Source organism: Gymnogyps californianus, chromosome 1 (genome assembly GCF_018139145.2).
Source record: "Gymnogyps californianus isolate 813 chromosome 1, ASM1813914v2, whole genome shotgun sequence".
Classification (NCBI taxonomy): Eukaryota; Metazoa; Chordata; class Aves; order Accipitriformes; family Cathartidae; genus Gymnogyps; species Gymnogyps californianus.
The window spans coordinates 152,574,036-152,593,270 of NC_059471.1; the positions used below are offsets into that span (position 1 = coordinate 152,574,036).

Sequence of the window (19,235 nt, forward strand, 5' to 3'; positions counted from 1 at the left end):
GTGTGCCAAAGGCAGTGATGCATTTTCTGGTGAACCACGTGAAAGACACTCTTCAGAGCGAGCTGGTAGGCCAGCTGTATAAATCCTTGTTGTTGGATGACCTTCTGACGGAATCTGAGGATATGGCACAGCGCAGAAAAGAGGCAGCTGACATGCTAAAGGTATTAAAAAGATCAGGAGCTCATGGGAGTAGTTAATTAAGTTGAAACCATATAAATGTGAGATTTTTGGAAGACTTGCCTTCCTTTTTTCTTTGTTGCTTTTTAAGAGTATGCCAGTGTATTACTTCTCTCTGCTAGAGGAATTAAAACTAGTATGTGACCAGAGAGTATTATGTAGATTGAGTACTTGGGAAGAGGTGACTTAAACTATATTTTGGGTGTAAAGCAGAAGCTCTAATCAGGTGTTACTTTCAATTATACATTTGGTTTTAATAATTTGCTTTTATTTAACTTTATAGTGTTCAGCAGTTCTCTTTTGAGGGATTAAGCTTACAGTGTTTTAAGTGCCGTTCATGTGTGTGCTTCACACAGAGCCTACTGGCCCATGGCTGGTGTATCTAGACAGTACCCCATAATACGAACAGTGGGAACGTTGGGACTCACTTATGAGGACCCCTGTGTACATCTGTATGACAGGGTCTTTGTGACACGTCTGTGTTACAGAACTCTTCATTTCTTTATTGTTCAGTTATGTGGTGTATCAGTGTCTGCATCAGCTGCATCAGCAATATGCTGCTTTGGATTGAACTGCATAGAAAGTCCCTCCGCCAGCTCAGCTCACTGAAGAAGTAGCAAGAGGTGCTTCTCTCTCATAGGCAGTGTGGTCAGACAGCGTGTGTTTGAGAGGCTGGATACCCTGAGATACCACTTGTCCAAGGCCACCTGCAGCAAGTTTAATCTTTGCTATTATGTGATCAACATTTGAGTGAGGGGAACTGTTTGTTAACAGTCTTTTAAACTGTAAACTTTATAGTGCCAAACTCATAGCTCAGATTTCCCCAAATTGGAGTAATACTTCAAATAATGTTAGTATTAGTTGGTATTCCGAGCTTCTAAATTTGCAAAGTTTAGCAGGCTAGACTGTAATGAATGCATTGGAATGCTAAAAGTGATATAAAATAGGTACAGTTCCCCTTTTATTTTGAGGAAGGTTTAAAGCATTAAAACTGTGTGGTGAAAAAGTCTGCCCTTCTTGAGAATTTATTTATAAATACAAAATGTTAAGACAAATATAGGTGTTATTGGGAACACTGAGTATGTAGAAGTTGCTCAAAACAATGACAGTCAGCTCTTTTTGCTTCTAACTGGAAGTTCAGTTTTCAATTAATTTTTAATTCTGCTCTCTCTAGAGAAATGATTTATTGACACCTATGCTAAGTTTTACCATTACCTTTTGCTTTGTAGTATTTTCCACTTGCTTAATCTTTTGCAGATGGAAGGCTTCAGAGTTGTTAATCTATGTTGTTGCAGGTTGTTACCACTCATTTCATAATGAAAATGATTAGCTTTAATTTGATTTTTAACATCACACTTCCTAGACTGCTGCTGTTATCTCTTTGAGAAATCTCTTCAGAATAACTGAAGTAACTTTGGCTTTTCTGTCTTTCTGTGTGCAGGCCCTGCAGCGAGCCAGTCAGATCATTGCAGAGATTCGTGAGACACATCTTTGGTGAAGACTGTACCAGCCACACTATTTATATGCATTGGAGGTTACATTGACTTGAAAAATTGCTAGGCATGGTATACGGAGTAGAATTTTTATTTATGAACTCTTATCTGTGTACTGCAACTGTGTAAATCTGCTCATGTAAAGACAGTTGGTTTGATTTGCAAACAGAAAAATATGCTGTATTTTGCAAAATAAGTCGTATTTAATCCATATAATAAATGGCTCTAAATGTTTCCTTACCAGCTTTCTGGTGCAAATTAAAGCAGACCAAGTCTACTGTCTCTGACAGTCTCATTTGAACTTGGGGAAAAAACATTAAAGTTCCAGTGCCTGACTTGCTAAACAGGTTGCCTGTGGTTAAGATGGACGGTGTAGTCTTGTGACATAGTTTTAAGCTGCTTTTACAATAGAAGTTTAAATACTGTGAAGAGAAGAGAGCACCGAGTATTTTCTTTCATGAATATATTGCATGCACTATGACAGATGGAGGTATCAACTTTATAGCACAGTAGAGATGTCTACCGTATTACTATGTATGTGTGTCCCCATTTTTTTTCCCCCCAAATGTTAAAACTGCAGACAAAACCTTGAACTTCATTAATGGAGTATCGTGTAGGAAGAATTAGCCTGGAGCTTGCGAACAATAACAGCCTACTAAAACGTGGGTGCCAAGTTATTCATGTGCACTGGAGCTTGTGTATAAATGTTGGGGATTATAATCAGGTACAAGAACACCTTCCCCTTCCTCCCCCCTGGGACCAAGCCCCTGGACCATCCAATAGTAAATTTGTTCTGGAAGAATTGAAAAATAAAAAAGGATTTCAAAACTGTAACGGGATAGTAAGTGTTTCTTTTAAAAACAGATTAAGTTGGCCAGGGAGAAGGGGATCCCCACAACTTCTTCCAAATTTTGGAATGTATGTCAGTATGAAAGAAGGTCTGTGGGATTGGAATATTTATAGCAGAGATTACAGTTACTTTTGAGGAAATTTTACTGTGCTGTAAGTAGCTTTTTTTTTTTCCTTTTTTCTTTGTTTTTTTTTTTTTTTTTGAGGACAATCCTAAAATTAGGGAATTTTAGGTTGGAAATTAAGTTGAGTTATTTTCTTCTGATTGTAATTCAGATAAATATTGATCACACTAGCCTTTAAAAAGTAAACATTTTAATTTTTATGAATAAAAATTTATTTAAACTCCAGCCAGCACACTTGCATGTACTTTTCAAGCAGATTCACTTTTTTGTATAAAGTAAAAATGTTTACTATGATGTTGCTGATATTTTATCTTTAACACAACTTGCATGAAAAATAGGACACTGCTGTTAACATCAATGGCTTGCTTTTACGATATTGGGCCAGTATAGTGAGGTTTTTATTACCATATTCAGTTCCTTCACCATTTCATCAGTTAACAGAAATGGAATTCCTTTTGTAAGCTGCTAAAGATTGAAACTTTTAAAACTGTTAAGACCTCAGTTTACAGGAAGGTCTGTTTAAAAGTGTATTTTTCTCATGCTAATCTTCAGTATAGCACCAATACAAGCACAAGGAGTTAAGTCTGACAGATGCAACTTTTGGATACTTTATGCATGATCTGAAATAATTCATGCAGAACACAGAAATATATTCTGTATTTTTAAACAGCCTAAAAAGTCATGATGTATGCACTACATGCAATGAATACAAAGGAATTAATTTTAACTTCTTGCATTGTATCCAGGGATGGTAGTTCTCAGATTTAAGAAATGTGGCTGTAGTGAAGTGCAAGCCACTTTTCAAATCAATTCTGGTGAACAGTGAAAGCTTTTAATAGTTTTGTCAAAAGCATTAGATTTCTGTTTGGAATTCACCTGACACCTCTTTCCCTTTTACTTTTGACATCGAAGAAGTATGTTTTCAACAAGGTAGAGCCGTCCATAAGTGAACTGCTACCTAAGCTTTAACTCCCAAAGTTCAGTCAACAGTCTCTTGTGAAGAAATATTCTGACTTTTGAAGTTTTGAAATGCTGCATAAAGCAAATGAATTCCATTTATTTAAGAAATTCCTGCAAGTGATAACTGGCTCTGTAATGTCATGTGACATTTCTACAGTGTTAATTTGTTTTTTGAAATGTTACGCCTTTAAGCTTCACAAAAATTTTCAATTTGGTAATGTTTGAGTGCCAAGAAATGAACTTGATTTGTAATCCTTAATGCAAGTCTTTAAAAATCCATGCTGTAACAATCCTGTTATTAAATAAATGGATAATACACAAAACTAATTATCCCAGAAATAAAGTTTTGAACTGACTTGTAGTTCAGGTGGCAGGGCTTACATGCTCTTAGAAGTTCACAGTATAACTACCTATATTTGTACAGCCTTATGTATGTTTGCACTTGCCCTCATGCAATGCTGCATTGTTAGTTCTTGTATAGTTGCATTAAGTGATAGTGTAGACAGGGTGCTAGTGGCTATTAATGGTTTTTAAACAATCCGTTGTCTGGAATTGAACTAAAATACTTAAAATGCTACTGTTACTGCCACCATTAAAAGAAATTATGGGGAAACTATGGAAAAAAGCCTAATGAAGGCAGCAACTGAAAAATTCCCAGATTAGACTGATGGTTTACAAATGTCTTCTAGTCCACCTTATTTAATTTAAACTTGAAATACTTTTGTCATCAATGCACAAATTTCAGCTAACATTATAATAACTTGCTATCCAGTGAAACACACAATCAGGGGGGAGAAAAACCACTGTAGCTAAGTTTAGATTAGTAAATATTTGACATAAATACCTGACCTATGTGTGGTACTACTGTAAATAAAACATAGTATCCCTACATGAACAGAGTTTGTCAATAAATTACTTGGGTTTTTTAGTAGTCAGTTTCAAATTTCACTTAGCGGAAGAGATGATTAAGGGGTGGGTGCTTCACTGTGTGCTTCAAACTGCATTCTGAAGTAAACATAACAAAACTTACGTAAAACTTGCCTTTACCCTATGCTTTATGGAGGATTGACTTTGAAAGATCCCAGATTGGATATTGCAAATGTAGGTCTCTGCTTTATGGAATACAGCAGGGGAAACAACTTGCCAGTCTGTTGTGCCCCTGTTGGTAACTTTAATTATCTTGAGTGTTTTGGGGTTTTTCCACAGTTAAGTCCTTTAACTATGAGAGCGATTGCCAGCTAGTGTTTTCTGCAGATACCGAAGATCTCAAATGGATCTCCTTTTTCACTTGTTGCCAGTTAAACTCTGTGCTTTGAGGTGAGAGCTAGATGATTAATACTTCAAAGTTTAAGAGAAAAACAGAGTAGACCACCTAAATATGGTTTTACGCCCAGTGACACTGTTTAAACTAGTGAAGGTGCTTTCATGCTCTGACAGCTCCCTTTTAGTTTAATTGCTGCACACCCTTTCACCCTTTACCTCTTCATTGCTAGCAGCTGCCACAATACTGTTAAATTCAAGTCCTCCAGTTTTTGCTGTCCCTAGATGCTGTACAAATGTATTTGTTTTGGGTTCTTGTATTAATATGTGGCCCAAATAATTACTTTTCTTCTTGCACTTCCAAATCACACATTTGTAGACATGTTAAATACTTTAATATTAGTTACTACTTGTTCACATTTGAACAAGCTATGTCTCTGATCGATTACCTTAACATACTTGGTTTGGGGTATATGAGAAATGAGACCAGGCTAAGAAAGAATACTTGATTTTTCAGCCATCCTTGATTCTTGGCCTAAGTGTTCAAATGCTCAATTGTGATACCCTGTACAATCATGAAAAGTAGTGGTTGTGTCCAACTGTTTCTTTGGAAAGAGTCAGGAAAGGGTGTGGATTGCTAGGCGTTGGTCAAAAGGAAGCATGGACTAAATTTCTTGGAGTTATGGATCGTATTAAAAACCTTGTATGCAAAGAATTTAATTCCCTTTTTTATTTTGTATTTGTAAAAATAAATAAAAACCTTTTAATACTTGATCAAAGTGGGTACTAGTGCTTTTAAAAAAAGAGCTGAAATTTGTGGATATATGTGTATCATCTGCACCATTTGGAGATGAAGGAAAAAAGGCAGGAGAGAGATCAGACATGAAACATGACTGACTTATTCTACTCCTAGGAGATTATTTCCTGCAAGCAGAAAGTTAACTGTCAAATCTGATCTGTTCCATTTCTCTGGAGGCTAACATGGGTGTGTACTGGTATATTTTTGTTCCCAGGTGCATGTTTCTGTATTGCTATAATGCTTCTGCCATTTACAGAACAAGGCAGCTATATTAAGTGGATGAACTTAACTTTCCCTTCTCCTACCCTTTTACACCAAAGTTGTGATTTTTCCTCCATATGCTTTGTCTAGGATAGCGCTGATCATTACTGCAGCTTAAGGCAAAGTAACAAGCAACACAAACTGTTCCTGAGAGCTAACAGGATATGTAGAGCATCTTTTTAAGGTAGGAATGACTCAACTACTTTTTATTTTTCTTTATATAACAGAGATGAGGATAGAGAGATCTCATTATCAGGCACATAAATGGGATCTAGAAACTGAAATTAATACTAACAACTCCATATGGTGAGCTACTGAAAGTGCTATCATATTACAGTTTAATAATCTGAAGAAACTGTGATGTATAAGCAGCAAGCCACTAAAATTTATTACTATTGAAACCTCGATTGACCATGCAAATAAAGCCACCATCAAGTGCCACCAAGTTGATCACATCAAGTTGAACAACATCAAGTAAAAAAAAACCAAAACCAAAACCAAAACAACCCACCTAAAAAAACCAACAGAAACTCCACACCCAACTACAGACTATCTGGATTCCTGAGGCTTACTAACATTTCCTGTAACTTCTCCATTCTTCTCATAGGCTTGGTGGTTTTAAACCAGCTGAAATACCATGACTTCTTGTAACAACGTTAAGAGGTGGTGATGAGTTACCACATTCAGGTAGCTGAGATTAAGGCCTCTCCCCTTGTGGCTGGTGCGACTGCAAAACTGTATTGTCTAGTTTCATGGACTAGGAAATGATTCTCCTTGGCCTAAGCATGAGGGTCACCCTAAACCTTGAAAACAACCCCGAAGTCAAGGCCCAAAGCAATCAATCAACTGATAAATCAGACTGAGAGTTTCATATGTGTTTGTACTGGGGCAGGGAGAGTCCCTTAATAAGAAAGTTCTGAGCCAGCCAGCTACATTACTGTATTCTAAGTCAATTAACCAGTTCCAAGTAATTCAAATACAGGCTTGTACTACAAATAATCTTGGTAACCACATGTGGGTTTTGCTGTTGTTCAGGTGACCTGGCTATAAGTACTGTGGCACCTGTATTGCCTAAGCAACCCAAGCCCAAACCCTACCATGGGAAGAGACTTTAGCAAGGTGGTGTACTCCATTCTTATTTGATTCCAGGTGTGTAAGCAGCTCTAGTGGCTAGTAATAAAAAGGGGTGGTGGTGTTTCGGAGCAATAAAGCAATACTACCTTTAAACACAGATGTTGCTATTCTACCAACTCTTGAAGTACCTTCTCACTTTCATGCTGTCTTTACAAGAAAATGAGGAAGTTAATGATCCCAAATGTTGGCTAGGCCATAAGCAGTAGGATCATTTTCTGCTCTTTCATGAAGGAGTGCAGCTTTTGCATGTTGCCCCATCTATCTGAAGGATCTGACTTTTTTAATTGCAAAAAGCACTATAGCTTCCCTCACGTTTCCTGGTCCAGATACCCTTGTGGTGCTGTTCACCCACAACTCCTAGGCATCTAAAATTAAAAAAGCGTTCATGTACATGCTTCAAATCTTCTGATATAATATACTATCTTGCAACTGACTGTAGAGCCCACAGAACTAGTGCCAGGATGTACCTTCGACAAAGATTCTAGATAGCACAGATGCATCCAGGTAATTCAAAAGACTGAGGAAGTGGAATGAGCGTCACCCACGTTGTAAGTCCCACTAAGCACACAGAAGGCATAAAAGGAATTTATCAGGCCGATTTAAGCTTTGAAAGGCTCTGTACTCTCTTACATTTCAAAAAGTGAATTTGCTCTGTATGACCATACTAAGGCTGGAAAGCTTTTTTGCAACATGCCCCCATACATAACCAATAAGAAGCTTACATATTACGGCTTGATCATTCTACTCATTTATTGTGAATCTTCTGCAGCTTCCTTCAAAGCAAACCTGTTCTGAAAAAAAAATGTTGATCGTAGGTTGGTTGTCCTTACCCACTTACACAGGTTTCTCTGTTAGGATGAAGTCAAACTGCACAGCAGCATGCATCCTCTCTAAGAAGTATTGGTTTCAAGTATGCTTTTGCTCATCTTGCTGTGGATTATGCTGTAGAGTACCTGGCCACTGTTCTCCTCCTACAACACAGAAGGTTGTTAAAGGAGGGGAAGAGCACCTCCATCTTTGGACTTTGAAATTAATCTTTCCATCTTCTTGCGCATATCGTCTTATGAATGGTGCTTTGAATAAGGCAGAGTATCTAAAAATCTCTTCAGTGGCATAACTTAGCTGCCTTTACTTGAACTCTGTTGGTGTATTTTGAGAATAAAACTATGGTATTGGGCAGTCTGTGAGCTGCGTAGTAATGCACAGTATAGAAACATCTTCAAGTACATCTTCCAGCAACAGAGTCGAAATGATACGTCGTTTTAGGGAGACGTTCTGTTGTCACAACTGCAGCCATTTTATAATGTAGTAATTTTTCTTTCCAATCCTAAGCAATGATACTCCATTCTTGAGAATATGCTGTCCGAGAATAAGAACAGTCTCAGGATCAGTTACTCGAATCCCGTTTATTGAAACTCCACCATCTGTAATTTTCTGGTACCTTAAAAAAAAAACAAAAACCAACAACTGGTAATTGCAAGAAGCCGCTAATTATTGCTGTTAAGTATTGAGAGTTCAGTTAAGGTTTTTTTCAGTTGGATCTGTAATTGAATAAATTTTAATTCTCTTGCACTTTACTTTCAGTCCAGGTCAAGAGCGACTGAAATCAACCTTAGCCTCTACCACTCCCATTCTTTCTGAGAGGTACAAGGAAACTTAGGCTGTTGCCTTAGACTGTCCCTTCATCAGGTGTATATTTTACAGCTAAGGTACATGAGACTGCATTACCCTACACTTTTACTTCAAAATGGAATGAGGCCACATGCTCCCCTCTTCTTTAATGCTGGTATGCAGATTGCTAGCCTGTTTCTGCTTGATTTGGCTGTCCTAATCGTTTAACTTCTGAAAGCATGCCACTACAACCTGTTTACGTGAGGTATTACCGAAAAGCACAGGTGATAACATACCCACTGGGTCCATCTGGAATGGCATTTGCTTTGCGACACAAGTCAAGAACGTTCATTCCAGGTTCAAGCATCAATTCAGCTGAAGGAGCTTGTCTAAAAAGTTCCTGTAACTCTTGGTCAGACATAGCTTCCAATGCCTCCAAGCTGCTGTAATAAAGGGCCTTAGTACACCTGTGAGAACAAAGATCATTCAAAATACAGTGCTAGTCTCATCTTCACACAAAGTGCAACTCAACTAATCAGATTCCCCTCCCCAACTTCTTCTGAGGGTCCACACACTAACACAAGTACTTAAAGTACACCCCAATTTTTTTTTTATCGTAACCCACTGCACTGCAATTTTTTTTAATGTTGTTAATGTATTTTTAAGTCTACAGAATTACTACATGTTTCTCTTTTAACAGCTAAGCAACAACTAACTACATGAAAATAGTCCCTGAAAAGCTATGGATAATTACCATTGAATAAATCTGAAAGAAAACTGCTCGACAAATCAAACTTCACCTCTTAGCAGATTCTAGCCCCTCTCTACCATGAACAAGCTTGGTTACTTCTGCAGCAAGTCGTTTCTGAGGGCCCCACTTTTCAGGTTCTTTAGCATGCATTTCCATGATGTGGTCAATCTCCTCAAGAGGAAGGAAGGTGAAGAGTTTCAGGTATCTACGAGCAAGGAAAAAATTATTTTGCCTTTGTCATTCAAACTTCATTAACTACACTAAAATGATTCTTAATCAATTTAAGAAATCCATATTACAGATATTCTGTCCTTTCAAACAACTCTTTGTTTTTGCCCACATGCTTCAGCTTACCAGGATAACTCACAGTTTATTTAATATTCCATGTGGGGTAGGGTAATGTGTTCAGACTTAAGACAGTGTCACATGCTTTTATAAAGCTTGTATTGCAATCAACAACTTGGTTTTCTCTTGAAACGTGTACTTTACAGGATTTATTGCAATTGTGTGTCAACTAACAAGGTTTTATATTATATTCATAGTAGTTGCACAATATGCTAACGCAAAATACCACTGCCATTCTGTGGTGATCACGGGACAGAAGCATGCTATGTATTGATGAGTGAGTATCTCAACAGGAAGATTATTTAGGATTATCAAGAATTTAGAGGTGTGTATCTAAGCATAGTCCATTTTAATGGGCTTGCAGTAGTATGAAATGCAGTGTATTAAAAAAGGTACCTTTACTGTTATAAAGTCTGAACACATGAAACATTTTACTATTAAGTACCCACACCCCCTTCTTATCAGTCTGAAAAGTGTGGATGCAGAACCTCAATTTGAAATATCAGGGCATAAACCTTTGAGAGAGGTAACTGAGTTATGAGACAGGTCACAATATGAAAGGGAAGTACCTGTCTGAGGTTTATGAAGACTCGGATTTGACAGTGAGACTGTCAAAGACTTAAAGAAAAGCAGATTTAAAAGAGAACATATAGCAACTTATTAAAATTAACGTAATTTAATTAAAACTTCAGTAGCACATTTATATAATTATAAATATACACATATTGGGAGTGCATGCTCAAAATTTTTTTTACTGATGGGCCACATGATTAAAAAAATTTGGAGACTGCTAATCTAGACAGTTAATACAATCATAAATAGGAACTTCTTGGCTTTTTCCTAACAAGACACTATTTCAATTCGCTTAGGGATATGCAGTTTTTAATGTGATGCAGTTCTAGAAGCTGCACGTTATGTGTTTGTTTATAACGAGTTAAGTAGCTTCTTGCAATTAGAATATAGTGTTTCTGGATACCTCATACTAGGTAAAAACTTGTAGTAATTGGTATCTATTAAACTGCAGTTCCTTATTATTCAGCAGGAGAGATTTCATTCGATACTGTGATGTTACGGTACTGAAACTAACATACCTCGTAAGATAAATTCACCCCACTATTAGAACAAAATGCGTTGTGCTTTACTTGTGTGTTCATCCACATTCTAATTCTATGATGCATATGCCAGCATATGGAGACAGGTTTCACTATCCTGTATACTTATGAACCAGTCAGGCCTGCTTATTTAATGAACGTACAGTTATAATTAACATACACTTCTATAAGGAGCTTGCGTTGCACATATCCACACAAAACAGTTACCAAGAACAGTTAGGATCAGGTTTTATAAAGAATGACAAAAAGCAAGATGAAGAAAAACTACTTACTTTTCAACTATGTTATCTTGTTGTCTGACAAAAAACTGATACAGCTCAAATGGAGAAGTCTTATCTCTGTTTAGCCAAACTGCATTGCCAGCAGTCTTTCCCAGTTTATCTCCAGTAGTACTGGTAATAAGAGGTACAGTAATTCCAAACACATCTGTTCCTGTCATCCTGAGAAAGAGAAGAGTCACTGCATGTTAAATTTTCTTTTTTTTTTTTTTTAAATCCCATCTTGGTGAAGTTGACTAAAATATAAGTATTCTGTAAGATTCTATCCTTGATATAAAGCAGTTAAATAAGACAGGGGGGTGAGGGGCAAAAGATGCCAGAACATTGTTTTCACGAGAAGAGTGCTGTAGGAAAAAAAAACCCAATCTTGAATTAAAAAAAAATTAAGTGCTTTTGTGTGTAACAAAGAAGTTTACATACTTTAAATAAGTAGTTTCATGAGCAACAGCACTAGCAAATTCAAGCGTCCTGTATGTTTTGTCTTCTGCTCTGAGCACTAATTGAAGCTGCTTGCGTGGCTTGTGTGGCTGGGACACTTGTAAGGCTTTTCTTCTGTGCTGACTCTCTAATGTCTTGTAATAGTCAAGCACGTACTGCAGTAGAAGCACTGCCATGTGCTCACTGATTTGCTTGTACACTTCTAAGAATTTTGTAAGACTCACACGAAATCTGGTGGCTAAGCAAGCGCTCCTCATCATCAGGTTTCGTTTTATTTCTGAGGGAGGAAGTGCAACCATCTTTACCAATACACCACGACTGCTTCTGCTTCGGTGTGATTACACTGGAATGCGTTTGCCAGCACAAGACTGGTCTCGATTTTGTCCCACGTTTCAGGATATTTGATTTTGGTTCTTGGATTCCCTAGTACAAGAACCCATCCTTTTTGTTAAAAATTCATTAATATTTCACGGAAAAGGCTTAAAACCATGGCCAAAATCTACGCGTGTGCCAGGCTCCCTGTCAGGACAATTAACTACTCTTCTCAAATCCCACAGTTTTGCGTAACGCCAACTCTCTTGAGGGGCGACTTCTGCTCCCGGTGCTCTAGGGACTGTCAAGACGAAGTTGCGCAGAGTTATTAGGACGCCGGACGCCCTGACCCTGCGCATCGCCACCGCTCACCGCCTCCTCCGGGCCAGACCCCCCGGGTCAGAGGCAAGGACCACGCCGCGCCCCGGGGAGAGGCCCCGCGGCGCCCGCCCTCCGCTCCGCCCGTCCCCGGCGTACCTGCTGACCAGATCGTAGCCGGACATGATGTTGCCCATCTGGTCGGCGCCCCCCAGCTGGATGCGGCAGCCGTGGTGCTGGTGGAGGTGGAGGAAGTCGTAGGCCTGCAGCGCCGGGTAGAGGAACTCGGCCAGGCTCATGCCCTCGGGGCTGCGCAGCCGCGCCTGGCAGCTCTGCCGGCTCAGCAGCGTGCCCATGCGGAGCCGCCCGCCGGCCCCGCCGAGGAAGTCGAGCAGCGGCTGCCGGCCCAGCCAGGAGGCGTTGTCCAGCAGCGCGGCCTGCCCCAGCCGCCCGCCGCCCGCCGCCCAGAACAGCTCCCGGTGGTTCTCGAACAGCCGCCCCAGGCCGGCCCGCAGCCCCCGCGCGTGCGCCCGCACCCGCTCCGCCGACAGCGGCTCCCGCGCGCGCTCCCGGCCGCTGGGGTCCCCCAGGCGCGCCGTGGCCCCCCCCACCACGGCGATGACGTTGTGGCCCGCGCGCTGGAAGTGGAGGAGCGCCATGACGGCCAGCAGGTGCCCGACGTGCAGCGAGTCGGCCGTCGGGTCGAAGCCGCAGTAGGCGGTGAGGGGCGGGCGGCCCGGCTCCAGCAGGCCCGGCAGCTGCTCCTCCGCGCTCTGCGCCGGGAACACCTCCTGGAAGAGGCCGCGCTCGCACTGCGCCGCCAGCAGGCCCCCGGCGCCCCGGGCCCGCCGCGGCTGCTCGTGGGCTCGCCGCCGGAGCGGCAGCGGCAGCGGCGGTGGGGTCCGGAGCAGGCCGCCCCACAGCCCCGCCGCCCGGCCGCACCGCCGCTGCAGCGCGGGCGCCGCCATCTTGCCCCGCGGGACGCTGGGATCGGGGCGGGGCGGTGGCAGCGGGAGGGCCGGGCCCGTCCTGCCGGGGCGGTGTGCCCTGCGCCTCCCGCCGCGCGTCCCTGGAGTGGTGCCCGCAGGCAAGGCAGGGCTGGGCCGGGCCCGGCTCGGCTGAGCTGGAGCCCGTTGCGTGTGATTGCCCCCGGCCGGGAGGAGTCGGCGGAAGGCTTTAACGGTCGGCGGCCGGGGTGCTGCAGGCCCGTGCACTGGCGGGTGGTTGTCCTTCGGGGTGTTAAAGGAGATGCACGCAGAAACGGGCTGTGTTGGCTCCTCCTCCGGTTTTTTTCCTCACCCGAAGCACCGGGATTTCGAACTGCCTGCAGGCTAAAATGCGTGCGTTGGAAATCAGGCCTTCAGCGTCGAGTAGGGCGTCTGGCAGAACGGGTACCAGATGCTTAAATTAGTAACGTTGCGGCTTTAGAACTTACAGACTCCAGAATTTATAAACTTCGAAAGTCTGAGCCTGTTTAAAACACTGTCTTGGTGGGATTTAATTGGAAATTGGACTCGGTGTCTGCAGGTATATTTTACTTGCCCATGAACTTCCTCATTCCTCCCAGTTGTATTGTTAGTTGAAGTGAATCACTTCTGCTGGCGTGGCAGCACGGAGAGAGGGCTTGCACCGGTCACCTGCCGCTTCGAAGAACTGCCAGTCCAAGAAAAACAATGTTCGTGGTGTTATTTTTCTAGCATTTTCGAGAACTGTTCGCTCCTCCTTTTGACTGACTTCCTGCTTCAGTTTAACAAAACAATGAGTCTACTCCAATTTAGTGAGAGTAGTAAAAGATAATGGAAAAATTTTGGAAATCCAATATGCTTGGTATGCTTTGGTGCTTCCGTAAAGCACTGTAGTAGGAGGAAGTCAGTAGTAGTTAAAAAAAAAAAAAGAAAAAAGGTGTGAAGAGCATGACTGGGTATGGAAAATAATATGAAGTCATTTAGAGAAATTACATCGTTTTTATAACAAGCCCTTCCAATTTTGGACAGTCTGGCTTTGTATATTGATTACATAGGTAAGTATTGGCAGACTGTATTTCTGAGGGGCCTATACATTATAAAATAGGAGGTATTTAGATTGTCCAGTTACTCATGAGTTCACACAGCCCAGAGAAGGTGTTTTATTAGAGATCTGAGCAGTGCTAAATAACGATACCAATACAAATCTCTCTTTTAATTCATCACTTTAAGTTGGGGGGAGAGCATTTACCTGTGTGTAGCGGTCATAGGTCAGCGCCTGGTTGTCCTGGTCAACCTCTCTAATTCACCAAACTGATCTCCACATAGAATACAAATATTGACAGGGTGGATCCAAGGTAGTGTCAAAGGCAAAACGGGGTGTACATGACAATGACTCACAGTAGAGAAGGAAGATATAAAAGCATTAGTTTTGCCACTTGAAAACTATTATCGTTGAAGACTTCTTGCTAACAGACCTGCGGGTGAGTGAAGTACAGAATCGTTCTGTTATATCACATTGGCGATAAACGTGATGGAAGAAAATCAGGTTTTGGTGGAAAATAATGAAAGATGAAAAAAACCACTCACTCCATTAAGCATCAGTGAGCTAATCCTAAAGTGATGAGGTATCTGTCAATGGGAAATACTTAATGCTTGTGCTAATGGCGTTTTATAAGAAAAGGTGCTGTGAAGTACTTTGTCATTGGACTGGTAGTTGCATACTTAACGGGGATGGTACAAATTGGTTTTGTTTTTCTGAAGATTTATTGCACTGGCAAAAAGAAAGAGGAGCGGCAATACAAGATACCAGATTTTCCTTTACGTTTTGTTTGCATTTGTGTGGGGTGAAGGGTGTTTTATTATTTTTAAAACATGAATAGACACAAACAAGTTACATGTTCATATGTATACACACATGTATACATATATTTTCTTTACTACAGTGCTTTGCTTCAAAAGTAAGTTAAAAGGAAGACTTCTTTTTTTCCTTGGAAGAGGAGACCTTCTGGAGCTGAGGACATGGAGGATGGTTTGTATCTCTTTGCTTCAGTTAATCATCTCAATATAGTCAACTGAAACGGGCACATCTCTTCGGCTTCAGGAAATAATACAAAAAGAAGACATCACAGCTGAAGTTTGGCTACTTCTTTGTTGATAGAATGAGCAGCAGGAGTTTAACCACAGCCCAGAGCTTTTCTTTGAATAGTAGTTTCTGTGGGGTTTCTTGGATTTGTTACTTGCATGATGGTATTGCTTTATGGGTGTTAACCAGCTCAGTGTTGCTTAGCAATAAGTGGTGCGCTCCTTAGGCAACACCAGCACAAACTTTTCTCTGTCTCACTTGTATTTCCTGACAGTTAATCTGTATGTGCAGTATATTAAAAAAAAAATAAAATTACATATTTCTATGTTTTCCTTTATCCAAATACTCTGCCTTCATTCCCCATATTACCAAAAGTGCAGCAATCAACAGTGTCTTTTCTGTAGCATGAACCTATTTGAATTTGCCTACTAATTATGACGTATTTATTTGGACCTGTTCAGAAAGTCATCCATGCATACGCTTAGAGAAGAAAGATTTGTGTATGTTTCTAGCTCGTCTTATGGAGGAGTCTCCAGAGTGTCATGCCCCATCTGACCAGGTATGTAACAAGTTATCATCGCTAGGAAATATTGTTGCTGCTTATTTTACTGGGAATTATCCTTTAAAATATCTAATGTCATCCATCAAACAAAACATTTATAAGCCTCTGTTGTACGATTTCCCGCTTTTGTGGGGGAGTGAATCTGCTGAGTTAGGTGGTCCATTCTAGTCTTGTGTTTTAAAAGTTACTGGTAATAATCGATGCTGTTAAATTTTTCACTGTCATCCGATAAAGTTACATAAAGATACTGGATTCCTAAGTATCGATTAATACCAATTTTTTAATTTCCCATCATTATTTCATATCACTGAGGCATACCAACATGCCCTAATTGTTAATGAACCCCATAATAGAACGGGAGGAGATTGCCCTGGAAAAGTGGCACTGTCTTGTGTTTGCTTTCCCTACTTGAAAGATGAGGATAAAATGTTCAGTTGTCTACATGTAGGGATATTGTGAAGATTATTTTGTGTTTACATGTGATTGAAAATAGTAAATAATTTTGTGAGACAGTTGTTGGCCTCCCTCTGTCCTTCCTGTGGGTACTGAACCAGCTTCAGTTTCTGTTCCTGATGATCCTGGTGATGCACATAGTTTCAGTCATTTAGCCAAAGCTGTCATTGCTTTTGGGAATGGCGCAAAGCAGGTGAAACACCCAGGTAAAAGAATATTCATATATTCAAATGGACAGCCTTGTCAATAACTAGAATGGTACTAGACAGCATGGATAGTGGTAATGTGTTCCCTCCTTGGAATTGTTATTAACTCGGGGAGTAGAATTCTTCATGTGAGTATCTCTCAAGACATTTTAAATCTTTGTCCATTTATATTATGAGAATAGAGCATATCACAGGTAGTAGCAACCCCAGCATGCAGCTCTGCCTTTTGTGTGCCAGACTTTTTCAGTGCCGTGAGTCTTCCTTGGATGCATCTCAGCAGAGCTGTAGGCTGTGAACTCATTCACATAAAGATCAGTTTAGGGATGACAATTGGTAGGCGAGAAAAAATGGAAACCTTTCTCTGTGCTAAGTGCAGCTGTAGCAGTGGTAGCTTGTTAAGCAGAGCTCCTTAGTCCTTTCCTCACAGGATGAGAGTGACAGACTTTGCAGTTTGGGCTTGGACGGTGCTTTAGTGATAGCCGAATCGGTCCCAGACACTCTAAGGGCCATTGTGCTTTTCTGAAACAAATAACTAAAACTCCCATTTTATCATTTATTCATGTTCTCATTTCCACAGTTAAAATACATCCTAGCTTAATTTTAGTTGTAAGTATGAAAATATTAAATATTTTATCTTCAATTCCACACACTGTGTTGCTTGGGTAGAAAGCTTTTCCTACTCCAGGTTATCTGAGAATGGTTTATAAAACTATAAATTAAATACTACACTGTGATCTAGTTAGCAGATAACAGTAACAGTGATGGTTACACTTTTAAAAACTTTAAGAACTACTGAAGTATTACTGAATTTGTAAACAGTTGATCTGATATGGGACCTAATAATAAGAAACAGCTTTGAATGTGAAACAATGGAATCATAGAAATGGGCTGAAGTTATCTAATCCATTTTCTTGCAGTGAAGCAGAATTAAGTCTAATTACACCACCCTTATCAGATACTTGTCTAACCCGATTGTCAATCTATTTTATAGGAGCAATTTCTCAACCTTCTTATGTCAAGCTTCAGTCTTTCTCTTAGATTTTTGTTGTGGTTTTGGTTTTTTTTTTTTTTAAACCTCGAAGGTTCCTTCCCTAGATTCTCCAGTGTGCTTGCATTTTTCTTAGAGTAGGACGAAAACCTGATGCAACAGTCCTTCAGATCGAGTAACTACAGCTGTGCAATTCCTGTAAACATCTATCATATGTGGAGGTCAATAGTAACGTTGTGTTGTTGGTCTGTTGAACTGGAGTTCACAATAGTCTCCTGACTCTTGTGGCTAGCAGATGTTTCTAGATTGTATTTGCTTGTTCAGTTTCTGTTTCCAAGGGAGGATCTTGCTTTGCTTGGTTTTGGTTTCATCTTGTTGCTGTGCAGCCTTTTCTGTATTCTTGTTTGCTCTCCTTTCCTGTTGTGTAATGTAACCATGCCTCCTTTGATTTTCTTCCTGCGATTTTATATATACCCTTTTCTTTTTGCCTTTTGTATCTCTTGCTAGTGGAAGCGTCTGTATTTGTTTAGTAATTTAGTCTTTCTGAGTTTATCTGTACATGCTATACTATTCCTTTATGCTCATTCTTCATATTGCCTTTACTTCCTTTCTTTTTTTCTGATTCTTGTTTTGTTAAAGATCTGTTGGTACAACCAAAGTGGTCTCATGGTGTTACTGACTTTTCCTTTACATCAGTACTCCTGTTTCTCTTCTACTAAGTCAGACTCTCATAGTCCTTGGATTATCTTTCCAAGAGACTTCCTAACAGTTCCTTAGATTTGCTGATATATGTCTTTCTGAAATCATTATCATCATTCCATTCTTACAACATCCTTTCCTATGTATCACATCATCATAATTTTTATTGGAATTACTTCCCATTTTCAGATTTATGGTCACTTCTTCTGTGTTAGAGTCAAATGTAAAATACCTGTTTTCTTATTCATTGCTGTAATGAAAATAGGCTATGGCATGTTTCCAGAGCTGCAGGTGTGTCCTGAACATATCACTTTTCTAGCTGCTATCTCCAACAGTTAGTGTACCATTATCAAAAGGTCTTTGAATACATCAGATGATTGCTTAAAGGATTAAAAAAAAAAAAAAGGCACTTTATCCTTTTACCTTTTGGTCAGATGGTCAGTAATAGATCTTTTTATATCACTGATACTACTTTCTTCACTCTTGCTTTGCTTAATGCTATTATTTCTTTGAGAAACTTACAGCAATAAATGTTTACAGTCTTTTTGAAAGATGTTAGTGAATCCCAAAGCTGCTGCTCTTTTCTGAAAAATGGCACAAGGTATTCAATTCCCATGCAAGACGTCCGTCGGGGCAGGCGGAGTGGACCTGCATTCAGTGAAACATTCCCTGTATGTGTTACTGAACTTCAGAACAGTTGAATCTGTAGGTGATCACCTAGAATAGATTATTCCAACTTCTTCTGTGACAGAGAAGACAAAAACTGTTATCTAAGTAAGAACTGTATAATCTGATCTAATTTTGAAGTTGGCCCTGCTTTGAGCAGCGGGGTGGATTAGGTAACCTCCGGGTTTCCATTTCAAATCTAACTTACTCTGTGATTCTGATTTGTTACCGTGTAGTGCATCTACCGGCCTTGTAGGGGGGCTGTATCCAGTGACAGCATAATTTACTTTTTGCGCTGTTGTAGCAACAGCGGGCATTAGAATACCTGCCGTTACATGAAAATACAGAAGATTTAAAGAACCTGGACACTCATTATGAACTTTAATACCG

The 19,235-nt window shown here is 40.3% G+C and overlaps 2 protein-coding genes across 7 annotated transcripts in view; one reads left to right on the forward strand and one right to left on the reverse strand.

Moving 5' to 3' along the window:
* DNM1L (dynamin 1 like) overlaps window positions 1–2,704 on the forward strand; it is a 40,431-nt gene extending 37,727 nt beyond the window's left edge. For all 6 annotated transcript variants that reach the window (XM_050915628.1, XM_050915625.1, XM_050915629.1 and 3 more), the window contains 2 exons: window positions 2–161; window positions 1,619–2,704. In XM_050915628.1, coding sequence (XP_050771585.1) covers window positions 2–161; window positions 1,619–1,675 — 217 coding nt within the window. In that variant the 3' untranslated portion in view covers window positions 1,676–2,704. The remainder of the gene's footprint in view (window position 1; window positions 162–1,618) is intronic.
* A 3,581-nt stretch (window positions 2,705–6,285) lies between these two features.
* On the reverse strand, window positions 6,286–13,191 carry YARS2 (tyrosyl-tRNA synthetase 2). The gene is made up of 5 exons (XM_050914929.1): window positions 12,383–13,191; window positions 11,150–11,317; window positions 9,470–9,625; window positions 8,966–9,136; window positions 6,286–8,499 (listed from the first exon to the last, which is right to left on the reverse strand). The coding sequence occupies exons 1-5, from the start codon at window positions 13,189–13,191 to the stop codon at window positions 8,340–8,342; spliced, it is 1,464 nt and encodes a 487-aa protein (XP_050770886.1). The 3' UTR covers window positions 6,286–8,339.
* Window positions 13,192–19,235: the final 6,044 nt, after the last annotated feature.

Bases quoted from the DNA above. Each gene is read 5' to 3' on its own strand.
- YARS2 (XM_050914929.1), bottom strand. From the start codon at position 13,191: ATGGCGGCGCCCGCGCTGCAGCGGCGGTGCGGCCGGGCGGCGGGGCTG. The intron at 9,137-9,469 runs GTGAAGTTTGAT...TTGTTCTCACAG, and splicing joins GGGCTAGAATCTGCTAAGAG to GTGTACTAAGGCCCTTTATT. The intron at 8,500-8,965 runs GTATGTTATCAC...TTTTTTTTTAAG, and splicing joins ATTCCAGATGGACCCAGTGG to GTACCAGAAAATTACAGATG.